The 24,072-nt window shown below is 45.6% G+C and overlaps 1 protein-coding gene across 1 annotated transcript in view; it reads right to left on the reverse strand.

Annotated features, from left to right (window-relative positions):
* Window positions 1-2,628: 2,628 nt before the first annotated feature.
* LOC138783443 (uncharacterized) overlaps window positions 2,629-24,072 on the reverse strand; it is a 100,509-nt gene continuing 79,065 nt past the window's right edge. The window contains exons 18-21 of the mRNA XM_069958147.1: window positions 17,260-17,396; window positions 6,705-6,823; window positions 5,372-5,479; window positions 2,629-3,782 (exon numbers count right to left, since the gene is read on the reverse strand). Of these exons, the coding sequence (XP_069814248.1) occupies window positions 3,756-3,782; window positions 5,372-5,479; window positions 6,705-6,823; window positions 17,260-17,396 (391 nt within the window). The 3' untranslated portion in view covers window positions 2,629-3,755. The remainder of the gene's footprint in view (window positions 3,783-5,371; window positions 5,480-6,704; window positions 6,824-17,259; window positions 17,397-24,072) is intronic.

Below are 24,072 nucleotides of genomic sequence, written 5' to 3' on the forward strand. Positions count from 1 at the left end.
TAAAAAGCGATCAAAAAGTCGCTTACTCTATGTGCAATCAAGATACCTATAGAAAGTACACATCATGGCACAAAAAAGTGACACCTCACACAGCCCCATAGACCAAAGGATAAAAGAGCTATAAGCAGGGTAATAGAGCGATTTTAAAGAACATATATTTGTTAACAATGGTTTGAATTTTTTAACCTCTTAAGGACATATGACGTACCGGTACGTCATATGTCCTCACTTGCACTTCAAAGCGGGGCCGCGCGGCGGCCCCGCTTTGAAGTGCCGCGATCCCGGGTGCCGCGAGTAGCCCAGGACCGCTGCTATTAGCGGGCACGGTCGGATCGCCGTGCCCGCTAATTAGCTAATCGGAGGCAGCTGTCAAAGTTGACAGCTGCCTCCGATTACCGGAGGCAACGTTTCCCTGGTGTCTAGTGGGGGAGATCGCTTCTCCGGGACCTTGTCCCGGAGGAGCGATCTCCGTTACTGATGCCGGCCGGGGACGCGTCCAAGATGGCGCCGTCCTCGGCTCGGCACTCGTTCGTTTTCGGCTGCAGCAGCCGAAAGCAAACGAGTGCCGATCTCATGGATCTCTGCAGCATATCTATGCTGCAGAGATCTCAATGAGAGATCACAGTGTATATACTAGAAGTCCCCTAGGGGGGCTTCTAGTATATGTGTAAAAAAAAAAAATAAAGTGTTGTTTATAGTAAAAAGCCCCCTCCCCTAATAAAAGTCTGAATCACCCCCCTTTTCCCAGGTTTTAAATAAAAGTAAACAAATAAATAAATAAATAAACATATTTGCTATCGCCGCGTGCGTAATCGCCCGAACTATTAATTAATCACATTCCTGATATCGCACGGTAAACTGCGTCAGCGCAAAAAAATCCCAAAGTGCAAAATTGCGCATTTTTGGTCGCATCAAAACCAGAAAAAATGTAATAAAAAGCGATCAAAAAGACGTATATGGGCAATCAAGGTACCGATAGAAAGATCACATCATGGCGCAAAAAATGACACCTCGCACAGCCCCATAGACCAAAGGATAAAAGCGCTATAAGCCTGGGAATGGAGCGTATATTGGTTAACAACGGTTTGAATTTTTTACAGGCCATCAGATACAATATAAGTTATACATGTTATATATCGTTTTAATCGTAACAACTTGAGGAACATGCATAACAAGTCAGTTTTACCCCAGGGCGAATGGCGTAAAAACACATTTCACCACACTTTGAATTTTTTTCTGGTTTCGCAGTGTACTTTATGCAAAAATTCAGCCTGTAATTGCAAAGTACAATTAGTGACGCAAAAAATAAGGGCTCATGTGGGTTTCTAGGTGGAAAAATGCAAGTGCTATGACCTTTTATGCACAAGGAGGAAAAACCGAAAACGTTAAAACGAAAATGGGCCATGTCCTTAAAGGGTTAAAAGCCATTAGATAAAATAAAAGTTATACATGTTACATATTGTTGTAATTGTAACAACTTGAGGAACATATATAACAAGTCAGTTTTACCTCAGGGCGAACAACGTAAAAAAAACACCCTCCAAATAAAAAAACTGTGGATTTTTTTCAATTTCCCCACACATTGAATTTTTTTCTGCTTTTGCAGTGTACTTTATGAAAAAATTTAGCCCGTCATTGCAAAGTACAATTAGTGGGCTAATTTGGGTTTCTAGGTGAAAAAATGCAAGTGCTATGGCCCTTTAAGCACAAGCAGGAAAAAACGCAAAAGGCTAAAATTTTTTTTGGTCCGGTCCACTAAGGGATAAATTTAGTTTTTATTATACCAAAAAAAAGACAAAAACTGGCAGCTGAGGTATTTATTTCTTCAGCAGCAAACAAACAGATATTATACAAAAATTATACATGGCTGTATTAAGCCCTCTGGTTAACAGCAGCGTCCTCAAGCAGGAGAGCCTTCTCTATATGCTTGGATAGGATATCATGTGACCGACTTCACTGGCAGGGTGTGGGTGCACTATGCAATTCAAACTGCAATTCAAACACACAATTTTCTCCAGAGTTGCAAAAGTTAAAATCTGGTACTAAACAGACCATTTGCTGTATGGCAGTGTGGCATACCTATAGCTCCATACAATAGCGTTTACAGGGATGCCATGTCCTGGTGAGATTTTGACTTTAGGGTAGGGTATGTCTGTAATACTGCATCTTATGGAACATAATTCAATTTTTTACTGTCTGATTAAAATGGAATCTGATGGAAGAATTTGCTGTATATAACGTGAGGCAAAGAGGTACAGTGGGGCCCATACACTCAAGTTTTATGGCACTGTATTAAGGCCATGTGAATAAACACTTAGGCTATGTTCACACAACATCCTAAAATGGAAAAAGGCATCCGCTTTTTTGTGTTTAAAAAGACGTCTGTTATTGATCCATTTTAATATACTTGACTAAAATGCATTGAAGTCTATGGAATAATGGACGTCTTTTCCACATAATGTAATGAATGACTGGCGTCTTTTGAGACGGACAAATTCAATACAATGTGTGAAAAGGACGTCCATTATTCCATAGACTTCAATGCGTTTTAGTCAAGCCAATTAAACTGATGCAATAACGGACGTCTTTTTAACCACAAAAAGCGGATGCTTTTTTCCTTTTTTGGACGTTGTGTAAACATAGCCTTTGGCTGGTTCCTCACTGGCTTCTTACAGACACAAGTCCAGGGCTGACCCCGAGTCTGTTTTCTGATAAGATCAGGTCCGCAATCAGTGCAAAACTGGCCTGTCTCTGCTTTTACATGGCTAAGAAGTTCACCAAATGGGTACATAAATATTTAATACCATTTTTTTTGTTTGTTCATTTTTCTTCCCTTCATCTTTATTGCCTCAGTCAGTAATTTATTGCTTAAATATATATAAAAAAAAATAAGAAAATATATAATAAATAATCTGCTTGTTTTAAAACCTTTCATATGAGCTTCACATGATGTAATCTTTTACCCATCTGACCTTGCATCCAGTCATCATATAGGGCAAGAAATCATAGTGGTGCACTTGTATGGTTTAAGGTGCCTTTACACAGAGAGATTTATCTGACAGATTTTAAGTCAAAGCCAGGAATAGACTATAACTAGGGAACAGGTCATAAAGGAAAGACTGAGATTTTTCCTTGTCTCAAATCAATTTCTGGCTTTGGCTTCAAAAATCTGTCAGATAAATCTCTCTGTGCAAAGGCTCCCTTAAAGTTGGCCATTCAAATTGCTATTTTTTTTCTGGATGAGATAATTGTGAAAATAAACAGCTTCTAGTGTTTGAAACAGAAATAGAGATTTTTCTATTGTTTACTGGGGGAGGGGAATAACAAATGTCCTGATCATCACAGATCTTCGTAAGATATCTCACAATGTATGGGAAGCAAAGTCCAAGAGTTCTCAAGGTTAAGGAGAATACAGAAGGACTTGTATGTATTGCAAATCCAAGCCGGCTCCAAGCCTCCTCCCCCCCCCCCCCAAAAAAAAAATATAATCTATAATGAGGTTTTCCTGGATTTGGCAATGTTTGTAAGGGGAAATGCCAGAAGATACATCTTATCATTCATTTATCAAATTTACACACATTCTGTAAAAGAGGAAAATGTCCCAAAAGAGTCATCAGATAAATTCTTCCATGAACCCTCTTGTAGAAAGCAATGATTCTTGTGTCCTTGAACAACTTAGTTGAAGCTGGTGGGTGTTGTGCAGAATATCTTATCCAAGAGATGATTGTGTCTTCTATGGTTTATCTTCAACAAGGTTAACGGTTTAAATCATACGAGTGAGTCTAAAAAATGGAAAGAATTTGAAAAAAAAATGGAAAAAAATAATTAGACTTTCACAGACATGTGACCTGACAAGTTTTCTTTCTTTCATCCTGTATAAAGTTGCATGAGACTTAGTCCTTATTCACGTGTCCCGTAAAAATTGTCCGTGGTCGCGGATCCGCATGGATCCCCTAGCTGAGCCTCCACCGCCGCCTGGGACCCCCAGTAAACACCCCCCCCCCCCTCCCCGGCTGCAGAGATGACAGGAGAGCATGATGTGCTCTCCTGTTATCTCATCTACTACTCACCTGCTCCCCCGTGCTGACCGGCGTACATGTTCACCAGAAGTGGTCTGGACTATGCTACCTTCTCCTGTCATCATAGTCCAGGTCACTTCCGGTGAGTATGTGTAGCCGATCAGCACGGGGGAATAGGTAAGTAGTAGATGAGATGACAGGAGAGCACATCATGCTCTCCTGTTATCTCTGCAGCCGGGTGTGTGTGTGGGGGGTGGTTGTGTGTGTTTGCTGGGGGATCCGGGCGGTGATAGGGGCCCTGAGTAGGGGATCCGTGCCGCTATTTTCATCCGGTTCGCGGTACGGATGAAGTGAATGACCCCTTATAAGCCATTTATTGAGGATATGCCAACTTACCTCTCCCCCTGCCCATGGTGAGCACCGGGCTCTGGGATTTCCGGCGCTGACGTGTCACGACCCGGCTGATGGACTGGTGCTCTAGTCACTGATTGGCTGAGTGGCCAGTCCATTAGCCGGGACAGGACTTTTCCCTCCAAGTCGTGACATTATCACAACTTAGGTAAAAAATGCCTTCCAGTGGGGGCTAGCCGCTCACCACGGGCATGGAGAGGTGAGTTAGTACTTGTAATCAATTTCCCCCCTGGCCCTGCTGGGGCAGGATTTTATAAATCGCTAGACTTCTCATTTAACAACCCCTGTACCCACAACAGTCATAAGGATGGGTGTCTGTGCCCCCCCCCCTTTTATCGAAGCAGTGGTTTAGCATGCATACTAACACTTTAATTAAACTCTGTGGGACTATAGTTGAGTAATGTATCTGCCACTCTATTCAAACCCATCTTTCTGTGATCACAAAAAATTTGGGCTTTGTCTTTATTGTGTTTCTCAAAAGAGTATTCTTTCCAAGTTTTAGTATAAGAGAACTGTGAACCTTCTGTATCCTAATCACTTTTGGGGAAAATGGAATTCTAAGGTCATGTGCACATGGGCAATATTCACGCCTATGAGCAGAGCTGTGCCATAGCACTCTCAAAGTTGTAGGCATTGTGAAGGGCCAGCACTGAAGCTTCCACTGATTTCAGAACTTCAGAGAATAACTTTAAAGAAAAAAGGGACATGTCACTACATTTCTGTGTCGCTCCATTTCTCCCATTGAAGTCAATGGGAGTGGGGTTTTCAAAGGTGACACAGCAATTAGGTTTTAAAACAGATATTGGCACAGCTTACTGTACATGCCAAAAACCATGTGGCTATAAGCTACGTAAAAGTGCCCAAACAAAAACACAAAATGTTTTGCGCTATAATCTAGACCCTGGATAAAGACCTAGAACTAGAGGTAAATGTGTTCTTACCTTGTAATTAGTTAAGGCAGACCCTAAATTAACTCCATGATAACGTTCATACGGGGTTTTAAGAGAGCAAGCATTGGAAAGTTTCTTGAACAAATCTGTTCTTAAAGCCTTACAAAGAGAAAGAAGAGATTTGGTTATCCTTCATTTGAAACTGCTGTGTGAAAGCATTTATACATGTTGCCATTCAAAAACAATCTAATTATTATTATTATTTTTTTTTGTAAAAGAGAAAGAAATATATGTTAAAAGAAAGCAAAACCAATCCACATTCATAAAGGCTTTGTAAACATTGCTGATGATTTTGGATATAAAATGCAGCTAGACAGCACCATACTTACCTGTCAAGATTATCATGGACTGTATGAAGTCCTTACGGTATCCATGGTCATGACTAAAGATGAGCAAATTTACAGTAATAACGAAGTGAATCGCTTTGATATCTCAGAAATCTGCTCATCAGCCGGATGCTTTTAAACTCTGCTCTCCTCTGGCTGCTGGGAGAAGTTTCCCAGGACTGGATCCAGCTTTTCCCAGCACCAGGGAATAGCAGCACGGAGCGGCAGTGAGTTAAATGACAGCCAGCTGAAGAGCAGATTGATAACAGAGATAATAAAGTGTATTACTTTGTTATTACTATGAATTTGCTTATCTCTATTCATTACTAGGATGGCCAACATGTGGTACACATCTGTATGTGGTACACATCTGAATTTACCAGCTTTGCTTCATGACACAATTTCTTCAAAGCTACCTTTAGCATCCAGTATTAGAAAAACATGGCCACTTTCTTCCAGAGCTTGACTCTTGTCTTCCATTTGGTTCAGTGGCCATGTTTTTCTAACACTGAATGACCCCTTTAAGACTTTGATATATATTGGGTTCTGTTCTAGAGAAAGTCTTATCAACAGAAGTATCTAGGTTACGTTTTAGTGTGTGTCTCTAGGATTAGCCTGGATTCCGGTTTCTGCTTACTCAAAATGAAATTTCCATGTCTGGTGTAATATAGCATGTGAAGAATCAGATTATTATTGTAGAGAAAAGCAGGTGGTTCTTAGTTGCTGTCTTGTTTAATCTATATACATGCAGTCTTGTTAGCAATTAAAGGGCCCACCCCATCAGGACAACCCAAGTGTAGTTTTCTTTAACAAAAAGGCAAAGACTTTCTTTAGAATTGTAGTCGGAATTATTGATATAATCACCTCTAGTAAAACACTGATTCTTTTTCCTAAACAAAATGTGGGATGAATACAGTTCAATGTTCAGGTCACTATGCATAAACTACTTGTCAGACAGATACGCCAATTCTACCAACACAGTACATATTGAAACTCACCAGGATTATGACCAGGGGAATAGCCAATATGAGCAAGATACACATGACAATAATTGCTACTGCATAGCCTGGGAAGGAACTTTCAGACGGTGAAGAGACTGGTATTTGAGGATTTGTATCTGAAATAATAATTGAAAAGTATCAGTAAATGTGTGCTCAGCTATGTATGTTAAAAATAAAAGCTGTGGTCAGTAGAAAAACAGGGTAGTTTCACATGTAACAGAATCGTAGAAGATTTCACTCCCCAAGTTCATAGTGAAATCCGCTGCGATTACCCTCCTGTTAGTTTTAGGCTACAAACCCACTTGCCGGACTCGCTGCAGATCCCAGCCCTATACTTTCATTAGCAGAGAAACTCGCAGCAGGGATGTACATCCCTGCTGCGATTTTGTCTGCAGCCCGCCCCATTAACCCCCTAGCCGCCAGACATTATACATTACCGGGTCGCCGTTCCTGCTTGCTTCGGGGCTCCCGGTGTCTTCACGGCCCGCCCGGGCAATCAGTGCGCTGCGGCAGGGCAGCGCACTGATTGGCTGGGCGGAACGTGCCGGGAGCCGCCGAAGCAAGCAGGAGTGGGGACCTGGTAATGTATATCCTGCCCGCCCCCCCTGCAGCCCCGATCGCCCCCACACCCCCCGGCCGTACGATCGCCCCCCCGCAGCCCCCGGCTGCACGATCGCCCCCCGCAGCCTGTCCGGCCGGGGGGTGCGGGGGGCGATCGTGCGGCGGGGGGCGATCGGGGCTGCAGGGGTCTCCGGGGGGCGATCGTGCGGCCGGGGGCTGCGGGGGCGATCGGGGCTGCAGGGGGCTGCGGGGGGCGATTGTACGGCCGGGGGGTGCGGTCATGCGGCCGGGGGGTGCGGGGGAGATCATGCGTCCGGGGGCGATCGGGGCTGCAGGGGGGCGATCGTACGGCCGGGGGGGGTGCGGGGGGCGATCATGTGGCCGGGGGGTGCGGGGGGCGATCATGCGGCCGGGGGCGATCGGGGCTGCAGGGGGGGCGGGCAGGATATACATTACCAGGTCCCCGCTCCTGCTTGCTTCGGCGGCTCCCGGCACGTTCTGCTCGGCCAATCAGTGCGCTGCCCTGCCGCAGCGCACTGATTGGCCGGGCGGGCCGTGAAGACACCGGGAGCCCCGAAGCAAGCAGGAACGGGGACCCGGTAATGTATAATGTCCGGCGGCTAGGGGGTTAATGGGGAGGGCTGCAGACAAAATCGCAGCAGGGATGTACAGAGTTTCTCTGCTAATTAAAGTATAGGGCTGGGATCTGCAGCGAGTCTCGCTGCAAAAACGCAGCAAGGAGACTCGCTGCAGACCCGCCAAGACCCCTAAGGGGGGCATTTATTAAGTCCGGCGTTTTTTACGCCGGACCTAAAAATGCCCTCGCAGCTCCGTCACTACGGAGATTTATGTAGAGGCGGACTGCCTCTACATAAATCCTGTGCGCGCCGGTGCGCACCGCCGAAAACCTACGCCAGCTGAGGACTGGAGTAGGTTTTCGGCGTATATTTGGGCGGAATGGATGGTAAATTCCGCCCACTACACGCCACCTTTCCGCCCCCCCCCCCCTGGCGTACTCGGCGGAAAGTGCCGATTTGCCAATATTTTATTCGCAAATCGGGCATTTGCGTATAAAAAAATACGCAAATTGGCACTTTCCGCCGAAAATCATCCGTTCGCAGGATGATACATGTGGCCCTAAGGGTACAAACCCACTTGACGTATTTGCTGCGTGAATCAGTCTTAAAAATAAGCAGGCAAAACGCAGGTTGGCTTTATACAATTGTTCTGCGTTAAAATACACAATTGCGTATTTTTGAAGCGTGAAGCTTGTTGTTAACAACCTGTGCGAAAAACGCATGTAGCTTCATGCTTAAAAAATACGCAATTGCGTATTTTAACGCAAAACAATTGTATAAAGCCAACCTGCGTTTTGCCTGCCTATTTTTAAGACTGATTCACGCAGCAAATACGTCAAGTGGGTTTGTACCCTAAGGGTAGCTTCACAGGTACCGTATCGCAGCAGATCCGCAGCAGATTCGACTAAATACATGAACACAGCATCAAATCTCCACCATCAAATCTGCTGGAGATCCGCAGCAGATTTGACTGTGCGGATTTGATGCTGCGTTCATTCATTTAGTCAAATCTGCTGTGGATCTGTTGCAGCCTGATCTATCAAAATAAAACAATATTGTTCCCACACAATGAAAGGTGTAAACAAAAAGCAGTAAAAAACGATAGTTTTTTTTTTTTTTACAATTTATATTAAAAAAAAAAAAAATTATAAAAAGTGCTCAATGCTTCCCATCTACACAAATCTGATACTAGTAAAATCTACTAGAGATCATGACGCAAAAAAGATGCCTTCTACAGTCCGGTAGGTGAAAAAATATAAGCGTTATAAGAGTCACAAAAGGGTCTTTCTAATCATTCCTATTTGCCAAACATAAATAAAAAATAGTAAAACATTAGAAAAGCTATATAAACATGGATATTGCTGTATTCAGACTGACCTATAGAATAAAGATATCATGTCAGTTTTACCATAAAGTGCATTACGTAAAAACGGAAACCTCCCGAAATTAGCAGAATTGTATTTTTCCCCCCAATTTCATACCATAAATAATATTTTGAAGATTTTGTCATTAATTTTATGGTAGATTAAATGGTGCCGTTATAAAGTACACCTATTCCTGAAAAAACAAGCCCTTACATGGCCACGTAGATAAAAACATTAAAAAAGTTATAGCTCTAAGAAGGCGGGGAAGAAAAAAAAACTCAAAATGGAATATTTTTGCGTTCATTAACCTCTTCAGGACTGCTTCAGATAGCGCCTTGAGGACCAGAGCCATTTTTAAAATCAAACCAGTCTTACTTTATGTGGTTATACCTCTGTGATATTATAACTTATCCCAGCAATTCTGAGATTGTTTTCTCGTGACATATTGTAGCTTAGATTAGTGGTAAAATTGGGCCGCTAACTTGTACAATTTTTGTGTGAAAAATACCCACTTTTTATGAAAAAATTACAAAATTTGTTATTATCTGATTTTTTTTTTCTACGGTCACCGTGTGAGTTTAGTTATGTGATAGTTTTATTGCCAGCGTCATTAAGCACACGGCAGTAGTGAAATTTGATGGGGGCAGGGGGGGCGGCCGCCCCAAGGCCCACTCTGGCAGGGGCCCACTGTGATCTCCAAAGATTTTTCGCTGAATTTGGTCCCCCGGCATCCGGCAAGTGCTGTTGGGGCGGCACTGAGCTGCTGGATGCTGAGCCTGGCCATGTAATCACTCCTGTGGCCGAAGGCAGAACAATTCCACCTCTATCCACAAGAGGCCGCTCCCTTCCCCCTGCGCTTGATGTCACACACACACAGAGCGGGGACTCAGGGAGTGAGCTGACTCCTGAGGCTGACTGTGACAGTACTGCGTTGCAGGTAATTATGGCGTCCTTTCTTTTTCTGGGGGGAGAGGAGGTGTGGGGTGTGATGTGCTGGTCTGGCCAAATGACGGGGACCTAATTTAGAGTTACAGGCTACTGGGGGGATGCAGCTTGGGGTGTGTATACCTGCTGTATACCTTACTTTCACTTTCACTTATGAAGGGGGGGGGGGGAAGCCAAGCATCACAGCAGAGCCAACACACAGTAAAGCTGACTGGAAGGTGTGTGCCCTGTCCCCTCCACTACTAAACCCCTCATATCTACCTATACTATTACTACACCCCTTATCCACTATACCTCCACTACTACACCCCTTATCCACTATACCTCCACTACTACACCCCTCATCCACTATACCTCCACTACTACACCCCTTATCCACTATACCTCACTACTACACCCCTTATCCACTATACCTCCACTACTACACCCCTCATCCACTATACCTCCACTGCTACACCCCTCATCCACTATACCTCCACTACTACACCCCTCATCCACTATACCTCCACAACTACACCCCTTATCCACTATACCTCCACTACTACACCCCTTATCCACTATACCTCCACTACTACACCTCAATTCACTATACCTTCACTACTACACCCCTCATATCTACCTGTACTACTACAACTACACCCCTTATCCACTATACCTCCACTACTACACCCCTCATCCACTATACCTCCACTACTACACCCCTCATCCACTATACCTCCACTACTACACCCCTCATCCACTATACCTTCACTACTACACCCCTCATCCACTATACCTCCACTACTACACCCCTTATCCACTATACCTCCACTACTACACCCCTCATCCACTATACCTCCACTACTACACCCCTCATCCACTATACTTCCACTATTACACCCCATATCCACTATACCTCCACTACTACACCCCTTATCCACTATACCTCCACTTCTACACCCCTCATCCACTATACCTCCACTACTACACCCCTCATCCACTATACCTCCACTACTACACCCCTCATCCACTATACTTCCACTATTACACCCCTCATCCACTATACCTTCACTACTACACCCCTCATCCACTATACCTCCACTACTACACCCCTCATCCACTATACCTTCACTACTAAACCCCTCATATCTACCTGTACTACTACTACAACTACTACTACTACTACTACTACTACTACTACTACACTCCTTATCCACTATACCTCCACTATTACACCCCTCATCCACTATACCTTCACTACTACACCCCTCATCCACTATACCTCCACTACTACACCCCTCATCCACTATACCTTCACTACTAAACCCCTCATATCTACCTGTACTACTACTACACCCCTCATCCACTATACCTCCACTACTACACCCCTCATCCACTATACCTCCACTACTACACCCCTCATCCACTATACTTCCACTATTACACCCCATATCCACTATACCTCCACTACTACACCCCTTATCCACTATACCTCCACTACTACACCCCTCATCCACTATACCTCCACTACTACACCCCTCATCCACTATACCTCCACTACTACACCCCTCATCCACTATACTTCCACTATTACACCCCTCATCCACTATACCTTCACTACTACACCCCTCATCCACTATACCTCCACTACTACACCCCTCATCCACTATACCTTCACTACTAAACCCCTCATATCCAGTGGCGGTCTTTGGCACCAAGCACCCCAAGCGATCGCTTGGGGCCCCCAACATCCAGGGGGGCCCCCATGCCCCGCTCTTGTGCTCAAGACTGCTGGACAGGGCCGCTGCCCCGCTCGCTGCTGCCATCTGAACTGTAACTATGAGCACTCGTAATGAGAGCTCATAGTTACATGCAGCAGCACTGACAGGGCGGGAGACATTGGCCCCCTTCCTGTCAGTCACTCTTGTGGCCGCAGGAAGTGTTTTCCCTGCGGTCACAAGTGGCAGCTTTGTCCTTGTGGTACCGGCACACAGGGGGGCTATAGACTACTGGGGATTCACAGAGGGGTCTATATACTGCTGGGGGCAGCACACAGGGGGTCTATATACTACTTGGGGCAGCAGAATGGGGTCTATATACAACTTGGAGAGCACACAGGAGGTCTATATCCAAGTGGGGGAGCACACAGGGGGGCTATATACTACTGGGGGAGCACATAGGGGTCTATATACTACTGGTGGGGCACACAGGGGGTCTATATACTACTGGGGGAACATACAGGGGGTCTATATACTACTTGTGAGGCACACAGGTGGTCTATATATAACTAGGGGGAGCACACAGGGGTCTGTATACTACTGGGGCAGCACACAGGGGTCTATATCTAAGTGGGGGAGCACACAGGGGGGCTAAATACCCGAGGGAGCAGACAGGGGGCCTATATTCTAGTGGGGGAGCACACAGGGGGTATATACAACTGGGGGCAGCACACAGGGGGTCTATATACAACTGGGGCAGCACACAGGAGGTCTATATACTTCTGGGGGAACACACAGGGGTCTATATACTACTGGGGGAAGCAAACAAAGGGTATATACTACTGGGGGCAGGACACAAGGGGTATATATTACTGGCGGTAGCACACAGGGGGTATATACTACTGGGGGCAACACACAGCGGTCTATTGTTTTGGAACGTGTGTCGAGGGGGGGGGGCCCAGACATAACTTCGCTTGGGGCCCCAGAAATGCCAAGACCGCCCCTGCTCATATCTACCTGTACTACTACTACACCCCTCATCCACTATACCTCCACTACTACACCCCTCATCCACTATACCTCCACTACTACACCCCTCATCCACTATACTTCCACTATTACACCCCATATCCACTATACCTCCACTACTACACCCCTTATCCACTATACCTCCACTACTACACCCCTCATCCACTATACCTCCACTACTACACCCATCATCCACTATACCTCCACTACTACACCCCTCATCCAGTATACTTCCACTATTACACCCCATATCCACTATACCTCCACTACTACACCCCTTATCCACTATACCTCCACTACTACACCCCTTATCCACTATACCTCCACTACTAGACCCCTTATCCCCTATACCTCCACTACTACACCCCTTATCCCCTATACCTCCACTACTACACCCCTCATCCACTATACCTCACTACTATACCCCTTATCCACTATACCTCCACTACTACACCCCTCATCCACTATACCTCTACTACTACACCCCTTATCCACTATACCTCCCTACTACACCCCTTATCCACTATACCTCCACTACTACACCCCTTATGATGTTGGTAATTTCCAGCATCTTGTACTCAGTATAATAGGGTCACCCAGCTTTCCCAGCATCTAATACTCAGTATGATGAAGGTCACCCTGCTTTCCCAGCATCTAATACTCAGTATAATGGAGGTCAACCAGCTTTCCCAGCTTCTAATACTTAGTATGATGGAGGTCACCCAACAAAGCAGCTATGGTTCTCTTATCTTGCATAACCCCTTTAAATTTTACATGGCCATATATGTGAAAAGTAGAAAGCCTCTTACACTGCTCTCAATCCCTGTTCTCTATGAGTAATGTAGCAGAATATTTCCTTTATTATTTGGAAAGCAGTGTCTTCTGCTGAGGTTCCCCTAGACTGAACCCCTAGCTACGCCCCTGGCACACGGCAATACTGTTTTTTTTTAACATTTATTATTGCGTTGGGGGCCAGGGCCGTATTTGCCACTAGGCACCCTTGGTTCGGTGCCTAGGGCGGGGCCCTGCGGGGGTGGCACCCGCAGGGAACACATTTTATTTAATTTTTTTAACCCCCTCCGCCGCCATAGGCACCGGCCCACGCAGGGGGGGTATTGATTGCCGGGGCCCGGGGTGAGCTTCCCCCTCTCAATGCAGGTCCGGGGTCCGCAGGTGTGCAGAGCCTGTGTACCGTTGGGGTCTAAATGGGTCAGTGCATTGTTTGCTGTAGTGTACTGACACAGCCCCGCGGACACTACAGTACACTAGTGCAAACTTTTAAACTGGAACCCAACTACAACAGCTGCAGGCACTACAAATTCCAGCATATCCTGAGGGCTGCAGACTGTCAGTACATGCTGGGAGTTGTAGTTGGGTCCTATACACTGGACACTGGATGATTTGTGGGAGATCAGAGTACATAGATCTGGGGGGGGGGGGGAGGGCTCAGTGCAGGGAAGTGACCCCAGATCACTAATAGGGGACAGAACAAAAACATCTCCCCCTATATCTTATTAGTGCTGTTCTGGGGTCACTTACCTACACTGAGCCTCCACAGATCTATGTATTCTTATATGCCACAACGCATCCAGTCTATAATGCACCTAGGACCCAACTACAACAGCTGCAGGCACTACAACTCCAAGCATGTACTGACAGTCTGCAGCCCTCAGGATATGCTGGGAGTTGCAGTACAATAGTAGAATCCTCTGATAACTGCCGCTGTAGACAGATATATTGCTGGACCTTCAGGGCTGATGGTTGTCACCCACAGATTGCAGCCACCAGGAGCCTCTGCACACAGTGATTTACAGTGTCCACATAGAGACTACAACTCCCAGCATACCCTGAATAAATGGAGGGGGTCCTGAGAGTTTTAGTTCGACTGAAAATGTTATTCCCAAGGTATTTGTCACAGATACAGATGAATCCAGGAGAGGAGCGGGTCAGCATGTCGTGTCTCACTGGTTCTATGTTGGTGGGCCCCAAGGATCATTTCCTCTGGTGGGCCCCAGGTACCCCAGTCCGACACTGGACAGAAGTGGTCCCGAACTAAGACATCTCCAGCCTCCTTCCTACCTCCATCACGCCTGTTTGATGAGAAGAGAGGGCGGCACCCAAGTGCCCAAGCCTCCTGGTGTCATAGCAACCATCGGGGCCCTCTATTTAACACTATAGGTGCTGCAATCAGCCTGATCACTGCGATCGACCTATCACTGACAGCCGGGATCCGCTGCAGAATGACATGGGCGCACCTCCATCGCCTGTTTCATCTCAGGACGTAACTCTACGTCCTTGAGCGGCAATGCGTTGCAAAAAAGGATGTACATTTACGCCCACGGTCCTGAACGGGTTAAGGTAATTTTAGGCTCTGTCCTTAAGGGGTTAAACAGATAAATAAATACGTAAGAGCAGCATTGATCAGCAATATAATAAAATAGAATCTGTTCAACTGACACACCATAAAAAAGCTCATCATGTGGCCATTAAACAGATCAGTCTCTGGGTAATGGCTGCCACTGTTGGGCATCCATCATAACCTCAATTAAAAGTATACATTTAATCTGTCAATCACAATCAATGGCTGCACTCTGTCCCCTGTCCCCCAAGTCCGCTGCCTCGGGGTCACCTTTGACTCTGCCGAGTCCTTTAAACCCCAAATTTAAGCCCTGACCACCTCCTGCCGCCTTCACCTCAAAAACATTTCCAGAATCCGATCTTTTCTCACCCCTGACTCCACAAAACTGCTGGTGCATGCTTTCATTATTTCCCACTTGGACTACTGTAATATCCTCCTCTCTGGCCTTCCATCTAACTCCCTTTGTCCCCTCCAGTCCATCCTAAACTCTGCTGCCCAATTAACCAACTTTTCCCCTCGCTTTGCCTCTGCCTCTCCCCTCTGCCAATCCCTTCACTGGCTCCCCATTGCCCAACGTATTCACTTTAAACTGTTGACCATGACGTACAAGGCCATCCACAATCTGTCCCCTCCGTACATCTCTGACCTGATATCCTGCTACCGTCCCTCACGCAACCTTCGATCCTCCAGTGACCTCCCGTCTGCACTCCCCCCTTGTTTGTACCTCGCACAACCGCCTCCAAGACTTTGCCCGAGCCTCCCCCATACTCTGGAACTCACTACCCTGACACATCTGGCTCTCATTCACCATCAAGTCCTTCAAAAGTAACCTGAAAACCCATCTCTTCAAACAAGGCTACAACCTATAATAATTCTGCATCACACTTGACTGGCTGCACTTTACCTCCTGTTTCTCTCCCAGTACCTTATAGATTGTAAGCCCTCGCGGGCAGGGTCCTCTTCCCCCATGCCTTCATGTAATGTGTTTTGATCTTGTATTGTTCTGCTTGTTAGGGCTCGTTCACACAGAGCAAAAGCAGCCGAATTTCTGCGCTGAATCAGCGCTGAAATTTCAACCGTTAAAATAGGTGCAGAGCTAATTTCCATTGTGTTGAATGGAAATTCTGCTCTGCAGTTCACACGGTGGAATTTCCGCACTGAACTAATCCGCTTTCCGCCAGAAGAATGAACATGTTCATTCTTCCGCTAGCGGAAGCCTATACAAATCAATGGGGCTCTGATTTTCTGTTTCAGCGCGGAATGCGCACGTATTCAGCGCGGAATACAAGCGTAATACAAGCGGAAATTACTCGCTGAATCAGCGCAGAAATGGGGAAAAAAGGGGGGAGGAGGATTCTAGTATATATTCTGGTTTACTCGCCAAATACTCGCTGAATTTCAGCGCTGAATGCATGCGGATTCAGCGCGGATTCCTCGAGTATTCCGCGCTGAATTTGTCAAGAGCTGATTACGAGCTGAACACTTTCCTAGCGGAATACGCAGGGATTCTGCTTACATTCTTCTTATATTCTGCTCGGAATTCAGCGTCAGTTGATTTCAGGCGAAATATTTCCTCGCGTAATCCGCTCCTTTTGCTCTGTGTGAACGTAGCCTTACCCCTATCTATTGTATAGCGCTCTGGAATTAAGGGCGCTTTATAAATAAATAATAATAATACACTGGGAGTTATTCCCCTCAAAAAACAACAAAAACTCTACTAAATGTAAGTATATATATATATATATATATATATATATATACATATATATATATATATATATATATATATATATATATATATATATAAATAAACAGAATAATTTTGAGCAACACAAGAAACATTTCATTAAATCCATGAAAGAGGGCAAGAGGCCAACCTAATCTGTGAAATGTCTATCTAACAAAGTTGCAGCTGAGTGTATACATGTCTACCACATACTGTATGCAGATCTATTATTAGAAGTCAAACTCTAATACAAAACCCTTAAGAAGTCTAGAATATACTGTATCTTTACTCACACAGAGACTGAGGATCTAAATCGAGATTTTTATTTGCAAGAAGATTCCTGCTGTTTGTTATCATTTGAGAGAGTTGAGGATATGATGTAGTTCCAGGAGTAAAAGATGTTTCTACTGTGCTGATTACTGATCCTTCTCTGTAAAAGATAGAGATGTAAAATAAAGCAAAATGCAAATTTTAACAAGATGTTCTCTTACAAGTTACAATAGTTCTTACATATGACAAGTTCTGGCATACGACAAGTTGAAGGCATATAATATAGACAGTAGTGGATCATAATAGGGGTGTTCCGGGCGGCAGCCTGGGGCCCTGAGCTCCTGGGGGGCCCATGACCACCCAAAAAGACTTATACTTTCAGTGGTGTACTGTCTCCTGGCTACACTTCCGCCATGATTTGCAAAAAATCACAGTTTTTTTATGGCAATTTTGCACAAATCAGGACATCATGACATTATCTATACTGTACTATGAACGCCAGGCTAGTGCTACCATAGTTACAGTGGGGTGGGGGGCCCAGGCTTGGTGAACAGTTCGGGGCCTATGGTAAAGTTAATCCGCCCCTGAATATAGACATAACCAAAATCTACCCCAGAGGGAAGGGTAAGGTCCAAAACATAGCTATTCTGGTATAATGTATATGTCCGATGTATCTGATTTTTGTCTCAGACAAATAGGAACTAGGGATGAGCAAATGCAGGAAAGAAGCGAAGCACTTCATTAGGATTACCCAGCAGCTTCTCCCAGTTTCTCAGGACTGGATCCAGCTTTTCCCGGCACCCGAAGCGGCACGGACTTCAAAGCCAGCCGGCCGATCCTTACAAATTACTTCATTCCTACTGTAAATTCACATATTGCTAATAGCAGCCAATCACATCTCAACTTTAATTTCTCAAATGGGCTGGGATTGGCTATGTGTCAGACACATTTTTGATTGATAAATTTGAGTGTATAGATGTAGGACATCAAGAACAATAACGCAGATAATGGAAAACACTGACTATGACAAAAATTCAGCTGATTTATACCACATAAATGTTATTCCTTGGCATGTCGTTTTCATATTTTTAATATGTGGATTTTTGGGGGGGAGGCTCCTCGCTGGTGAGGGGAATCTGACCCGATGCCCTGGTTGCCGCATTCGGGAGGATGGAGCTGCAGTGCCGCCCGGGCCGCGGTGTAGGGAGAAAGTCTATCGGGTCTGGGAGGAGGAGGATGCGAGGAGAGGTCCCGGCAGCAGTGGGGAAGGAGTGAGTGAAGCAGAGCACGAGGTAGAAGCAGAGGCAGCAGAGTGATGACGTCGGTGCACGTGTCCCGAGTGGGCTGAGGATGTCAGCAGCAGACGCGGGGAGTTGACGCGGCTGGAGGAGGATCCCAGGAACTGGCCTCTTCGCCGGATTGGTCGCCTGTGGAGCACATGGCGGCATCCCTGGGGTGCGGCATATAAAGAGTCGGCTATGAGGCGGACTTGGTGCACATGGTGGACGCCAGTAGTTGTTTACCATCGTCTGTGCTCTGTCTGCTCCTGGTCACGGGGGAATTCCCCTTGCCTGTGCGGTTTGGGTAAGATCTATGCCCTACAGTCTGCTTGGTGCTCCCAGTAGTATGGGAGAGAAGGCTTATACTCTGCATTTACTTTTTAGTGTGTCCTGCACTGAGCCTCTCCGCCGGCCATAATAATTCAGTCTGTTTTTAATGGTGAAGGCGTGTTAGCCTAAAGGAAGCTTAAAGGTACTGGTGCTGAAATGTAACATCTGCATACAGTGGCGTAGCGACCGCGGTCGCAGGGGTCGCCGCCGCGTCCGGGCCGCTACCAAGGGGGGGCCCGCGAGGCCCCCCCTTACCACTGCACTGCCCGCCTCCCACTCCCTCTTGTGGCCGCAATGTTTTGCGGCCCCCAGGAAGCTCTGTGTGGGGCGGGGGGGGGGGGGGAAGTACTTCCAGCGCAGGGAGCATCGCGTTAAGAAAAAAAACAGGTCCCGCGAAGCTCCGCCCCCTCCGCGCTAAGCCCCGCCTCCCGCCGGGGGAAGCCCGCCAGCACGTGTGACCTGGGGGCTACAGAAATCATGCAGGTGAGTATAGATTTTTTTGTTTTTAAGGGGATGATGGGGGTGTAGTGGTATGATGAAGGAACAAGAGGATGATGGGGGTGTAGTGGTATGATGAAGGAACAAGAGGATGATGGGGGTGTAGTGGTATGATGAAGGAACAAGAGGATGATGGGGGGTGTAGTGGTATGATGATGATGGAACAAGAGGATGATGAGGGGTGTAGTGGTATGATGATGATGATGGAACAAGAGGATGATGAGGGGTGTAGTGGTATGATGATGATGGAACAAGAAGATGATGAGGATGTAGTGGTATGATGATGATGATGGAACAAGAGGATGATGGGGGGTGTAGTGGCATGATGATGGAACAAGAGGATGATGAGGGGTGTAGTGGTATGATGATGAAGGAACAAGAGGATTATGAAGGAACAAGAGGATGATGAGGGGTGTAGTGGTATGATGATGGAACAAGAAGATGATGAGGATGTAGTGGTATGATGATGATGATGATGGAACAAGAGGATGATGGGGGGTGTAGTGGTATGATGATGAAACAAGAGGATGATGAGGGGTGTAGTGGTATGATAATGAAGGAACAAGAGGATGATGAGGATGTAGTGGTATGATGATGATGGAACAAGAGGATGATGAGGATGTAGTGGTATGATGATGATGGAACAAGAGGATGATGAGGATGTAGTGGTATGATGATGATGGAACAAGAGGATGATGAGGGGTGAAGTGGTATGATGATGAAAGGGCAGGAGGATGAAGGGGTAGTAGTATTATGGTGGAGGTGGTTGTAGTATGATGATGGAGGGGCAGGAGGATGAAAGGGGTAGTAGTATGATGATGGAGGGGCAGGAGGAGGGGACAACACGGGGGGCATCTGTAAGGGGGATAAAATGGGGGGCATCTATATGGTTGATAACATGGGGGCAATCTATATGGGGGATAACATGGGGGGCATCTATAATAGGGACAACACAGCGGGCCATCTATAAGGGGGAAACATTGGGGGGCCATCTATAAGGTGGACTACACAGGGGGTGTATACAATAGGGGGATATGTACTATAAGGGAGTCACATAGAGTCAGGCTACCCACTAAATGAGGGTGTAAAGGGGCCAATACAGATGTGCAGTTTGTAGAGAGATGAGGATGGTGTCAGTGTGAGGAGCCTAATATGTTTGTCTGGCAGATTCTGTGGATTCGTGGCTCCAAAAAGTTCTCATAATGGCCCTGGGCAGATGGAGAAGATGAAAAGGGAAGAACTCCGATCAGAGAAGACGTCCCCTGTGAGTCACCTGATATATTTGCACTGTAATGTATATGGTGTATAGAGCCTGTGTAGAGCTGGGGCCACCTCTATATGACTGGATGAGGTGATATTGGTCTATGTACAGAGGATTTTATTCAATAGCAGCGGTTGTGTTAGTCAGTATGTGGTAAAGGGGGGGGCCCAAGTTGACCTCTTGCACCAGGGCCCATAGACTGCATAGACTTTGCCTGCCTTTTTACGATACATGCCTTCTCAGTGACTATGGAAAATTCTTTTATGTGTTGTGTTTTATATGCAGCTCCGGTGCGATTATCTCACATAGATTGGACTGGCACCCCCTTTCCCTGGGGAAAGGGAGGGGCAAGGAGGAGGGGAAGAAGAAAAAGGAAAGATAAAAAAAAAAGAAAAAAAAGGGGGCATACAAAGCCCCCCTTGGAAACTCTTTCGGATGGATCAGTTTGGACAGCCTGTGAAACAGTAGGACTGGATTTTCCCACTCATGGGATTGACTGGCAATTTTTGGCAGGCTGTTTTTGTTTCCTGTTTTCTTTTTTGCTTGTTTTTTTTTTTTTAATTCATGGACACTTTGGGCGCATAGAGTGTTTTAATCCCTTATATTAGTTTGATGTATTCATATTTATGTGGATGTTTTGTCAGTTCATAGAAACTTAGCTTGTCCTCGCCATTTGTTCATATCACGTGTATCAGACTATTAACTACCATATTGGTTCGATGTATATATATTTATGTGGATGTTTTGTCAATCCATAGATACGTAATCTGTACATGCCATTTGTTCATATTACGTGTATTAGACTATTAACTATCATGTCGGTCAAAAACCGTAAGACACGAGAAGGGGCTTCAGGGGGACCCCCTCTAAAAATAGACAAAATTTTAAAGTCTCTAGCTACAGCAGGATCACATGGGGGTAAGGCGGTGTCACTGGGATCTCGACACTCTATATTGAGCGAGGAGGAAGGCTCATACGCGCTGGAGGGTGGGGTGGAGGCTCAGGGGCAGGAGACTGGCCTGGATGAAATCTTGGCAGAAATCTTGAAATGCAATGACTCTATTAAGAATTTGTCTACACAGGTGGGGACGGTCTCCTCCGAGATCATGTTTATCAGGCAGGATGCACAAAACATGAGGGACAGGTTGGCGACAATTGAACAGCAGGTCCCGAAATTGGAAGAGAGGGTCACATTAGATAAAGAGTTAGCTGCCATCAAGAAGGAAAATGACTCCTTTAGAACTAAAATGGTTGATTTTGAGGACCGTGCTAGATGCTGCAATATCCGCATAATTGGGTTTCCTGAGGAAGCGGAAGGAGATAATGCTGTGTCCTTCTGTCAATCCTGGCTGTTGGAGATGTTGGGGGCGGCCACATTCTCAAATCTCTTTGGTCTGGAGAGGGCACACCGCATCCCCTATAAGAGGCCACCAGCAGGGGCCCCTCCTAGAACTATGATAATCAAGGTTTTATGCTCAAATGATAGGGATGCAGCACTCTTTCTCTATCTAGACTATTCCAGGGATACTCAAATTAAGAGGGGATCTTTCAGAGATGTGAAGCGTCATTTGTCACAAGCTGGTGTGCCTTTCTCATTACTGTTTCCATCTAAACTGCGTATTGTATATAAGAATCGAGTTTTTTTTCTTTTCTAGCACCCAAGAGGCAGCATGCTGGCTTGAGGGCATAGGTATATGAGCTGTCTCGACCCTAAATGATATTGCGTCCCTCGTCTAGTGGCTGGTCGGGGCACAGGGTTTGGTGATACTGTTTGTAACAATTTAGCGGGGGGTCTCCTGGGGGGGAGTCGGGTAGTCCTTGGAAGAGTCTTGTGTGTGTTCACATGCAGGACAGGTGGGGTGGGTTGTTTGCAGGGATCTGGGGAGCGACAGATGTGGGTTTTTTTTTTTTTTTCTTTTCTTTTTTCTAAATTATGCACACTAGGATTATGATTTGGAACATCGGAGGAATGGCTGACAGAGCCAAGAAATGCGCCGTAACAGACAGGATTAGTACATACTTACCGGCTATTATTGTTCTTATAGAAACTCATGTACCTCCTGATAATATTTGTAGTATGAAAAGAAGATGGGCGAAATTTGAATATCACTCGGCCTTGTCTTCATATTCCTCGGGTGTTTCCGTTTATTTTCACAAGAAAATTAATTTTGTGCCTTGGTGTGTAAAAATTGATGATAGGGGGGGGGGGGGGGTTTGTCTTGCTCCATGGTTCTCTGGAAGGGGTGAGCACTGAGGTTAGCTTTTGTGTACATTGCTTCTCTCTTTCGGCTAGAAGTATTGTATGCAATTATTGAATTTACTAAAGATAAGAACTTTGAGCACATATTTGTAGGCAGTGATTTTAATTGTATAATGGACCCTTTGCTGGACAGGAATAGCTCAGGCAAATCTCGGGCCCTGGGACGTTTGCCCCTATGTGATTTTTGCGATGAGATGGGTTGGTGGGATACATGGCGTACTTTTAACCCCGGAAAGCGTGAATTCTCATGTTTTAGTAGTTCTTACGAGGCTGCCTCCCGTATTGACCTATTGCTGTGTAACTTGCCGGCGTTGAGGTTGGTGGAAAAAATCGTGTATGCCCCTAGATCTATATCAGACCATACTCCCCTTGTTGTAGAGCTTAAGGGAGCTGATAGACAGGAAGCGCACGGTGGGGTTAAGATTAACCCTTATTGGTTATCAATAATAGATCAGGAAGAAAAAAATAGTTAGAGAAATAAAAGAATTCTGGGTGATCAACAAGGGGTCTGCTTCACTATTAGTTGTGTGGGATACATTCAAGGCTTTCCTTCGGGGTATTCTTATGCAAAATATCAAGAGATGTAAGAAAGGGTTTGCAGCCAGGGAGGTGGAGCTCCAGCAGTTAGTGCACCAGAGAACCACTGAGTATGCAGCTACGAGTACAACTGATGGGTGGACACGGTTGAAAGAGGCACAGGATGAATTCGGGAAATTTATAAGGGAAAAAGCACAGCATAAGTTGTTTTTTTGGGGGGCACGAAAAGTTTAATTTTGGGGGTAAACCCAACAATGTCTTGGCTAGGATTTTAACCCCTTTAAGCAAAAGTCAGTAAATGTACTGACCTGCTTCAGATGCTCACTGTTTACACAAACAGTGACCGGGAGCTGCAACTAAACTTTCAGCTGATAGCTGACAGTTTTGTGTAACTGCCACTGGACCCCCTAAGGGGGTCCAGAATCGGCAATTGCCGGCATTGGTGGATCAGTAACGGTAATTGGTGTTGTAAAAAACACATAGGATTACATTGGAATCTCTGGAAAGAAAATGCAAATTTTAACTTTTCACTCTTTCTTTGCAGTTATTCCTTTGAAATGCCCAAAGGGTTAAATAACTGAATGAATATAAATTTAAATACTTGAAAGAGTGAAGATTTCAAAATGGGTTGAATTGTGGGGGTTTTTAGTATACCGGCCTCTAAAATATA

Source organism: Dendropsophus ebraccatus, chromosome 1, assembly GCF_027789765.1.
Source record: "Dendropsophus ebraccatus isolate aDenEbr1 chromosome 1, aDenEbr1.pat, whole genome shotgun sequence".
In the NCBI taxonomy this organism is placed as follows: Eukaryota; Metazoa; Chordata; class Amphibia; order Anura; family Hylidae; genus Dendropsophus; species Dendropsophus ebraccatus.